The sequence below is a fragment of the Neltuma alba genome, unplaced genomic scaffold (genome assembly GCF_004799145.2).
Source record: "Neltuma alba isolate B1F8T4 unplaced genomic scaffold, ASM479914v2 tig00013207_pilon, whole genome shotgun sequence".
Classification (NCBI taxonomy): domain Eukaryota; kingdom Viridiplantae; phylum Streptophyta; class Magnoliopsida; order Fabales; family Fabaceae; genus Neltuma; species Neltuma alba.
Window position 1 is genome coordinate 88,302 of NW_021637512.1, and position 11,030 is coordinate 99,331.

The following is an 11,030-nucleotide window of genomic DNA, read 5'->3' on the forward strand; positions in this document are numbered from 1 at the left end:
TTTTTGAATATATAATTCACCCGAATAATAAATCATAAAACGCAAACCGACCAAGAAGCAATGCCAAATTGTACCTTAGCCGCTAGCCCCCGTTGCCCACACTTGAAGACTGAAGCTCACGTGAGGTTTCTTCTGAAATCGGCAAAATGTCACGTGACCTTTAACTTAGCCAGGCAGAACCCCGCCGATAATGCAACTGCGTCAAATAAAAATAAATAAAATAATAAAAAAGATGGTAACACCGAGTTTCTCTGCACCCACGCGTGCCCAAAAGCACCCCTTTCCCTTTCGTCTTTCTTTCTTCTACAGTTCTACCTCCTTACCCTCTAATTAACTTTTCCCCGCTATAAATATAGATCCCATAGGCCCTGCCTCTTCAGATTCGGAGTTCAGAAATCAGAAGTACATCTCTTCCTCTCCCTCTCTCTCTCAAGAATTGGAAAGAAAACCAGTATCTCTCTCTCTCTAAAGTTGTGAAGAAAAGTACAGTGTTATAGAAATGGAGAGCAACATGCCAGAAATAGCTAAGAGAGTGTGGAACATGGTTTGCGTTTCCTTCTTCATGCTCAGAAAAGGCATATCCAAGGGCAGAATCATGATGGACCTCAACATGATGCTCAAACGCCGCGGCAAGCTCGCTGGAAAGGCCATCGCCAACCTCATGTTCCACCACCACCACGGCAGCCCCACCTCCTCCGACAACCCTGACCTCCGTTTCTCTGCCGGACGAGAGTACGAGTTCAGCTGCAGCAACACTCCCAACTACAGCTTCTTCCCAAAGCGCCATCACGGCCACCATCGCCGCCACAGCCACAATCCCTTCTTCTTCGCATGTGCTCACGTGCCGCTTACTCAGGATGACGACATGGTGGCCATCAGTAATGCGCTCAAGGCGTCGTTGGAGATGCTAGATAACGACAATGGTCCTAACAACAACCGGAACAAGGATATGGTGGAGGCTTCGCCGGCGCTTCCGGGGTTCGGAAGGAGTCCAACGGTGAGGCAGCTGAGGGTGACAGACTCGCCGTTCCCAGTGCAAGACGGCGACCAGGACAGGGATCACCAAGTGGACAAGGCGGCGGAGGAGTTTATAATGAGGTTTTACAAGGATCTGAAGAAGGAAGCTTGAACATAAAATTATTCATGATCTCCGCCGTGCTAATTATGCAGTTTTGGATATGGCTCGTAGACTCTGTTTTGGCAAAAAGGGGAAAGAAAAAAAAACTGGATATTGATATGTTGATAATAATCAGTTCGCTCCTTTGTGCATTATATGAATTTGTAATTAAGTTTATTATTGTTTTTCTATGATCACTGCAATAAAAAAAAAATTAAAGGATGCAATTGGCTATCCATTGTTTCTTTCTCCTCCTGCTTTCAATGTCACACGTGAGTATCTCTTATTCTGGAACTGAAAATAATGAAAATATATGATGGTGGTAATTCTGTGCAAGAATATTGGAGATAATATAAAATTCATATACATATATATTTACTTTAAAAGGCCCATATATATGATAATATGAAGGATTTTAATTGGAATATACAATATATATCATAAAGTTTATGAATGTACAAATTAATTAGTGTATATGTCCTTACATACCGTACGCGGGGAACAATTATAATTGAATATCCCTGAGATATCCTTGAGCACACCTTATGTTGGAATAATTTTGAATCTTTGCATCTACAAAGTAATTAATTATATTATTATGCTCCATAGACTTCAAATCAAGCATCTCTTCTTCTTTGGGTGTGTGTCTGGCACATGCATATATATAGCCCATGTATGGCGACAACTTAAATTGAAAATCGATCCCTTGAAGTTGAGAGGTTTAACCCCTCCCCCCCCCCCAAAAAAAGAGAAAGAGAGAAGATTTTATATTTTATTAAAAAAATCATAAAATGGTGGAATATATGAAAAAACAGAAGAAAAATTTGATGGAAATTTATGGATCTCAACTTCAAACAAATCATTATTTTCCAGCTAGTTGTTTCATATAAGAGCTACTTAATTAATTTAAATATATTAACAAAATCAAATAAATTATTAATTTATAATAAATTTGACATAATTTTTTAAAATATTCCTGTATACTATTAGACTATGTATCATTTTATAAGATGAGTAAATTAGTTTGCAAAAATGTTAAATATAATAGTAAGTGAAATGAATTGAAATATTATGTTTAAGATGAAATTCAATTTCAGCCAGCTTAATTAGAGATCTAAAGGGAGAACCATAATATATATTGTAGTTCGTGAGAGTGAAAAAGATTTAGAGTTATAGCTTTGGACCTAATTAATTAATTAAAAGTGTGATCTTAAGTAGTGATTCTAATTAATTAAATAGGCTTGTCACAGCCAAGGCCACCCTGTTTTGATTAAAGTAGTGTTGATATGACTCCACTAACTTGTCAAAGGGAAACTATAGGCTGTGCCCCCTCCAAAATATCATGGACTTTCCGCAAACTTTACTTTAATTGTTGCTTTATTGTTCCCACTTTTTTACTTTTGCTTTAAATTATTTCTTTTTCTTATTTAATTAACCCTTTTCCTGTTGGTTCTACGTTCTCAAAGGAAAGTATCCACGGGGAGTTCATATACAAAGTAACAAGTTACGTACCCATTGTCACTTTGTACCACATAAATAATGCTAAATAATGGGATGTTTACATTTACCAAATACCCATATATATATATTTATATGTTTACATGACAACTTAACTTGAAATACAAAGATTACAGCTGTCATAGAAGAGGTTAAAATAAATATTAGCACATATTTAATTTGATTTAATCATTTGCATAATTATGAGCAGGTGAAGTTTGAAAAGGGAGATTAATTTTAAAATTATACATGGGCGAACGAATTAAATTTAAATGTTGCACCCTTTGTTTTTTGAGATTAGGTTGGTTTTTTATTAGATAAATAGCTGTCAAAATATTAGACAGCATGTTGCATATAAATACTAACATTTCAAAGGATAATTTCAGAAACAGCTAGTCATTTCTAGCTTCATGCTGGCCGAATATTGGTTTTATTGCAAACTTTGAGATTTATGTATATGTTGATAAACAATTAATTTTACTACTTGGGAAAGACCATTATATACATACATGCACATAGTTTCACACGAGCTGAGCTCATCTTTGAACATGTGTTATCTTTTAATAGATGTACCGCTCCGGTCAAACTCTTTATCTCACAATGTCGTCTGCCTGAATTGGCTGACATAGTAAACCTTAAATCTAAAAAGAAAGGCAGTACTCCACTTATAATTCACAAAATAAGTAAAATACCGAAAAAAGTAGTGGTACATTGATGATCGGCGGGTACGTCAAGAGAAATGCACAGTGAAAGAAGTGATTTAGGCAATCTAATGATAAGAGAATTATTATGGCGGCTGGTTTAAATTTTGAAAGATGGGTCAAATTAGGGTGTTTGTTAACTTGACTGCCCCCTTTTCTTTTCATGAAAAAATAAATCGCAGACTTTCAATATTAAATAAAGTGATAATTTACTTAGAAACTTCAAATATGTAGGTAGACAAAAAAATTTAGTAAAACCCTCAAGGAGATTGAATGGGAAATATGAAATAATATTTCTCTCACTTTAATATAAGGACATAAGTAAAAAAATCAATAAATAATGCTTTAGATAAAAGCCAATTTTTTTTTTATAATACACAACAAAGTTACACTCTTATTTGTTTATTATAATCAAGAAGTAGAAGAAGAAGACGGGAGCGAGTAATTGTGAGAGTAAGATGGCCAACAATAATAATTGCTGTTTCTTGCGGGTAAAAGTTGTATCATCAATATAATAAAGAGTTGATGGGCGCGTGCATGGGTTTTAGCTTTTGAGTTTACAAAGCAGGAGAAATTCTTATAAAGCCAAAAGATTAGGTGAAAGTTCGGTGAAACTCTGAAAATGAGGGGCTCCATTAATTGTGTGGCTTTTTGAAAATTTCCTAGGCTCTTTCCCCCTTGACAGGTTTCCCCTCTAATTGACATTTCACATTAGTTTTATTGTCACAATGATTTTTATTTGTTTTAGTGAATTAATTCTCGATTATGATGGGGAGCTTTAGTTATAACTGTAATTACGTGTGGGCTCATATTTTGCATACATGACTTTATGAATTGTTTGTTTTAAATATATGTATCCTTATATTGGAAGAAGTCTATTTAAGATATTATTGGATTTGAATACTACCTGCAGTTCTAATTATAAGATCTCGTTTATAGTCTATAAACGAGGTCATATAATTAGGACCGAGAGTAGTATAACCATATCTCCCTGTAATAATTGCAGTGTAGAGATTCAAAATTAATGAGTCACGTAATAAATTGACCATTTCTGCTAAATTCAACTTCATTAGTAATAGATATTTATTGCCTATATATATATATATATATATATATAGATCCCGGAGAGATAAAAGATTATTTATTAAAACAATATTAAAATGGCATGGATCACTGAAATAATTAAGACATCCCAAAATCAAGTATCTTGAAATTAAAATTAAGAAATAAACAAAGAAAATAAAAATATTAGTTGGGAGATCAATTAATGTTAACATTTCATGAGAAAATTAAACACTAATAATTTTAATTCAATTGAGCGGGTTGTTTCCTATTGCATTAATAATTAATCCTTGACTATTTTTGCACCATTATATGGAACTACTATGCGTATAGCTGTCAACCAAACAAAGATCTGGGCTGCAATATAATGCATTCAAGAGATGGTTACAACTTTACTCACAATACAGAAGTTGAATGAAGTGAAACCAACTTGATACACCTTAGATAAATCTGAGATTTAAAATTTTATCGAATGAAACAAAAGATAAGAAAGAGATATTTCTTATTTAAACATAATAATGCCCGAAAATGAAATGATCAATTATATTAAGTATTTGTCTAGTACTGTCCATATGTCGGAGATAAAACTATTTTCTTTTATTCATAAGCCACGTGATAAAATTTTTAATATGAATATATTATTTTCCCCAAAAAAAAGTATTATAAGCTTATAATCAGAAGGTGATGAGACTCTCTTTAAGGGCTGCTGGAATAAAATATCATAAAATGCAGCACAACTGACGCAAAAAAAAAAAAAAGCATTATAAAAAGTTTCGAGTTGACACTGAACCGCAAATTTTGGACGAAAATCAAAACACACACTACGAAATGAATCCAATAATAACTTCTTTTAATAAAACTTTCTATTACACCCATGCATGCATGCTTTTTCCCGCCTGTGTTTTTTTGGTACACCCGTCTTTAATTTCCTTTTTAAAGAGAGCTATTCTATTCAATTTCAATTTCAATTTTTCTTCACACACACACTTTGTATCACGGCAACTTAACATACTATATTTTGGGGCTGTTATCTATATATAGATGCTAATATTTATTCAGAGTGCCTCGATAAATTCAATCTATTTTGAACACTTTTATTTCTTAGGCTGTTTTATTTAAAAATTAACACACTTGGAAAGGGAAGAGTAAAAAGTTTAGGAAAATATTACTCAAAGATATTTAAGGAATCAAATCCATATGTAACCGATTACAACTTCTCTTTAACTATATATATATATATATATATATATGCGATGTATCTTTAATTATGTGTAAATATTTTTTTATTTTACATATAATTAAAAATAAGTTTCAATTTTACATATTGACAGTGTTTACTAAGACTCCTAGTAATATAATAGTGGAATTAACCAACGTGAGTAGTGGCTTTTATAACCACTACAAAACCATTTGTCACGACTAATTTAGTGGCAATACCGTTAAGCACATTGTTGTTAGCAGCCTAAATTGCTATAAATTCTTTAAAATAATCCACTATAAAGCACCGCTAGTACATATGGAGGTGAGTTTTTAAACAAATTTCATATATCTTTTGGGCAACCAAATTTTCAATGAGTTTTTCCAATAATCATTTTTATAAAACTTCATCTATACTCCTCTACTTCTTAATATAGGACCTAATTATTAAGTTAATTTTGGTCCTAAATATAAGATCAATTTTTGATATTTATTAATTTTTTCTAAATTACCCTCATGGATACTCCCTCAATCATAATTAAGTAAAAGACGGAGGGAGGATATTAAGTAAGATGGTTATGGTGTTTTAGAAAAAAAACATGTCATATTTCTTATAATTAACTAACTTACTTAACTATCTTAATCTAATCAAATTAGTTAAATAAGTCTTATATTAAAGACTGGAGGAGTAATATATTATTGCTCCTTTAACATAAGATATTTGTGGTTGGCAGAAAAAAATATCTATTTGAGCACACCATGTTTGATAGCAAGTCTGCGAGCTGCATGATTAAGTAAAAAGACAGGCTGGCTTCCAGCATATATATTAAATAATTTTCATCAAATTTCAAAAGGGGAAATTATTTATGCGTATGGTGGCCTACCCTGTGGATTGAGCCATAAGGAGGAAAATAGTGCATTAATAGAGTAACAGTAACTAAAAGAGTTAAAACAGTATATTACTTTCTTTTTTTTTTAATGTAACCACAAAGAAGATTAAAGTATTCACATGTTTCATTACTTCTTTTGTGTAAAGAAATAAATAAATGGACCTGCTTTCCTTCTGTTTTATTTATTTATTTATTTTTGCCCACCCCTTTGCTTTTGGGTAAATACAGCTTTTTAAACATGAAAATCGCCTACCCCTTTGAAAGTGACAATTATTCTTAATGAATCTCTTCCATAATTAGGGCATCATACATTGGACTTTAGATAAATATATATATGTATATATAAGCTCAATATAGACTATCTATAAATCTTAAATATGTACTACATGTCCTACACATAATTATATACATTTTTTTTTTACCCAGCTTCATCTAATGTAGGTTTTTTTGTCATATCAATTAACCCATTCTCAATAATAACAAAAATTAAAAAAAATCACATTTTATGAGATCTATAGAAATTAATTACGCATGAAATTTTATCAAAACTTATATATACTATCTCCAATCCTTAATATAAGAATCAGATAACTAGTTTTGAGAAATTAAATAAATATATTTATTTGTAATAAATTTGTCTTGATTTTTCTAAATTTTGCTTATTTAATCATATATATTAGAACTACACTTGGATAGAAATACTTTATAATTAATATATATATTTTTAAGAACGCATTATAAATTTAAGAGACAAAATGAATTGGTAATTTTATATTTAGGACCTTCAATTAGCCCTTATATTTAGGACTGGAATATAACTAACAAAACTCCAACACACAAGCTTTTGAAAATAATTAAGAAAAAAATCAATTAAGCACAACATAAGAACAGTATATCACGATTTTCATGTCACGAATGAAAATTAAAATTTCTTAAACATTAAGATACGGTTAAAAATTAACCGAGTTGGGAAAAAGAGAGTAAAAGCTTTACATAATACGTACACACGGAATATTATTGCTTCTTAAAAAATGAGATATTTTGAGCCCCTGGTTTGAATAAGTCTGCGCACGTTTTAAGTAAAAACACAGCCTGGCTCCAAGATATTTTCTTCACCCTGTTACAAAAGTCGATCCTAAAAGGGAAAAATTAATTGCACGTATGCTCTATTGTGGACTTAGCCATAATGTGGAGGACAGCAACAGTAATTCATAAACTTTTAAAAGACATTTTATTTTTCTTATTACAGCAACAAAAAGAAGATTAAACACTTTCACATGTTCTCTTACTTTTTTTGTCTCGGGAAACAAATGGAGTTGCTTTGCTTTTTTTTTTTTTTTGCCACGTTTTACTTTTGGTTTAATACAGCTGTTTAAAAGTAATTAAAAATGCCAGATCATCAAAATGTAACTATAATCCTAATAAATCTTTACCATAATCAGGTTATAATACCACTTATTATAGTTTGAGAGAGATTCTTCCAAGTCTTTTCTTCTATGGATACACACACACAAAGATATATATATAAGTGTGACATTATTTTTTGATAAAAAAATTTCTTAATTTTTCCCTTTCGTATACATCTTAACAAAAAACAAAATCAAAACATTGAGTTTATTTAACCAAAAAAAAATTCAAAACATTGAGTTTATGTATCTTAATTTCTATTTCTATATCTCTTCTTTAATTGATCAATTTTATATAACGTAAAACTTTTTCTCCCGTGAACACTTTAACTCTCAACAATAAAAAAATTTAAAAGAACTAAAGAAATATTTCATATCTATTGCTAGAAAAGCCTTCACACAAATGCACGGGAAGAAAACTTCCATTTGAAGATAGTAAATATCAATTATACACATCATGATTTTTATTCTGCAATATATATATAGATATAAGTAATACGCAAAAAATATTTGACGTGAAAATAAAATTTTCCTCATCCCTTAGCAGTTAAGTGTGCTGTTTGTTGTTTTATTTTTTATTTTTTATTTTTGGGTGGGTTGTTTGCATTGCACTAATCGATGGCCATTACAAATAGTAAATGTTTATAGCTGTCAGCCAACAAATGTCGTGGATTACAATTCCAATGGATTAAAAAAGGTAGACACAAATTTTACTTTGTAGCTAGGTAGGACTAGTAATTGGCTTAACTGGCGAACAGACCCTTAATTAATTACTAATTAATTAATTAATGAACATGAAGAAAAAACACCATATAAAGTTGTGAGTTGACCCTAACTGCAAAATTCCACATGACGAAAATCAAAGCACACACTTTTAATATAGCCATTTCCCCTAATTTTTCGCTTATATACTTTGTATCTGAATTATGGCTTCCACAATATAAATCTCTGTTATATATAAAAGGGAAAAAAGGAGGGAAGCAAATAGTCAATATATATAATTCAATTCTTGCAATCAACTTGCATTTATTCGTTGATCCCTAGTTAGAAGAATCAAATAGTTATTGAATGAGATTTTTTAGTTAATAATAGGTTGATATGATTTTTAGTCTCTGAAATTTAAAATAAGTGGTTTTGATCTTTGAAATTTGATCTTATTTTGTTTTTGGTCATTGAAATTTTAAACTAGTGATTTTAATTTCTAAAATTGGACTTTATTTTAGTTCGACCTAAGATTTTTGGTTTTTGAAGCAAGGATCAAAATTAAAATAAGGTTAAATGTCAAGGACCATCAAAACCATTTTTTTTTTTTAATTCCAGGGACTAAAACCAAAATAAAATCAAATTTTATAGATCAAAACCATTGGTTTCAAAACATTGGTTTCAAAATTTTAAGGACTAAAATTTAAAAAAAAAAAAGTCAAATTTCATGAACTAAAGTTATATTAACCCTTAATAATATATATATAATTTAGGGGTTGATAAAGTATAATAACACTAGGTGATCCAAATGACGGTTTCCACTTAGTAGGATAAGGCTTGTGAACTTGTATTATATTTTGCATTTGATCAATCGTTCCATGGAAGTTTATTTTGCTTCTATTGGAGTTTTAATGACAAGTTACACTTTTTTTAAAAAAAATGTTTGACGAAAAAGATAAAACTTAAACTACATACATATATATAATACATGATTTTGAATAAAAAAAATATAAAACTCATCGACATAAAATCACAATTAGGCAAGATATTTTGAGCACCTTCCATCATACACATATAATGTCCACGAGCTGCGCATGCTTAAGGAAAGTGAAAAGGACAAGCTGGCTGCAAGATATTTTCTTCAAAGAAATTACAAAATTATACATTTTCCAACAATAATAGTAACTTACAAAGCCAAACAGCGTATAATTTTTTTTTAAAAAAATTATACAATATTAATTAACTCTTTTATGTTGCATCAAAAGGGTTTCGGTCTCTAATAAGCGGTATCAAGTTCAAAATGATTTGATAATACTCGGAGTGATAGCTAAAAGAGTTTCAATCTCTAGCCACCAAGAGAATAAATTGTTAAATTAATATGACGTTCGCAAGACTGGTTCTAAAAGGCTAAAAGCATCATATGGCTAATGAATGAAGGAGCGAAGAAGATGACTTTTTAGAAAAGATATTACGTAGAAAAAAAAGCTCGTTTTCTTTGATGCTAAGCTTTCTCCTGTTAGGCCCACAAGCAAAGGTTGGGTCCAATTATAATTCAAACGTTGGTTTCATTTTTATTTTCAAAACCCGCCAACGAACCGTGCGTGTTTGATTATGTGCCAAAGCCTAGCTAGTATCTTTGATATAAGTTTTAATTTCCCCCATTCGAATATTCAGAACATACGCCTCATATACTCTATTAATTTAGCACATTTATCGTATGACTTATGAAAACCACATATGTAAATCATACTTAGAATAATCACTTCACACGAACACACTACACATTCATCTAGTCTTCAAGAGTTAAGCTAGTAACGGTTATTACAAAATCACTACAAATGAATCAATTAGTAGCGGTTATTTTGAATTGCTGCAAAATGTTTTTTTTAGTGATAAGAGTTATATAAAATAATAGAATGGAATAATATTACTTATAATTTCATGTCATGCTGATTATATGAGTAATTTTGAAATGCATTCTTTGATAGAGTAGAACTATAAGGAAAATGAAGAAATTGAAGTTTAGATTGAGCAAATTATCCGAGTATAACTTTTTTATAAGCAAATAAGGGGCAAATATGACTTCTCGAATGTTATTCCTTAATGTATGGTGTCATTGACCTAACTGTGGAATGGGCAGCATGTGGTTCATAGTAATGGTAGCTGGAAAAAAAATTTCTTGCATACCAAACACATAGCTTTATTCCGACATATTTGTAATTAAGCTTTTTGTTTTTTTGGTTCCGTATGAGTATCATCTTATTCGAGGTATTGTCGGGCACTAAATGTAGGTAACTCAATTCGAACATTTATTTATCATATTATGAGGAACTAGCCATTTGTACTAAACCTAATCCTCACTGGTTATTTGTAAGCTTTTTTTCAACTGATACTAAATACTCGTAACTTTGGAAATCTAGCTATATTTGTATTTGAATCATAATTAATATATTGTCAA

The 11,030-nt window shown here is 30.7% G+C and overlaps 1 protein-coding gene across 1 annotated transcript; it reads left to right on the forward strand.

The window, feature by feature from the left end:
* The first annotated feature begins 401 nt into the window (after positions 1-401).
* Positions 402-1,403, forward strand: LOC114735436 (uncharacterized). Its single transcript, XM_028923133.1, has one exon. It carries the CDS (start codon positions 500-502, stop codon positions 1,127-1,129), a length of 630 nt encoding a protein of 209 aa, XP_028778966.1. The 5' UTR covers positions 402-499; the 3' UTR covers positions 1,130-1,403.
* Positions 1,404-11,030: the final 9,627 nt, after the last annotated feature.

Excerpts from the sequence above, each read along its gene's own strand:
- LOC114735436 (XM_028923133.1), top strand. The coding sequence starts at position 500 with ATGGAGAGCAACATGCCAGAAATAGCTAAGAGAGTGTGGAACATGGTT.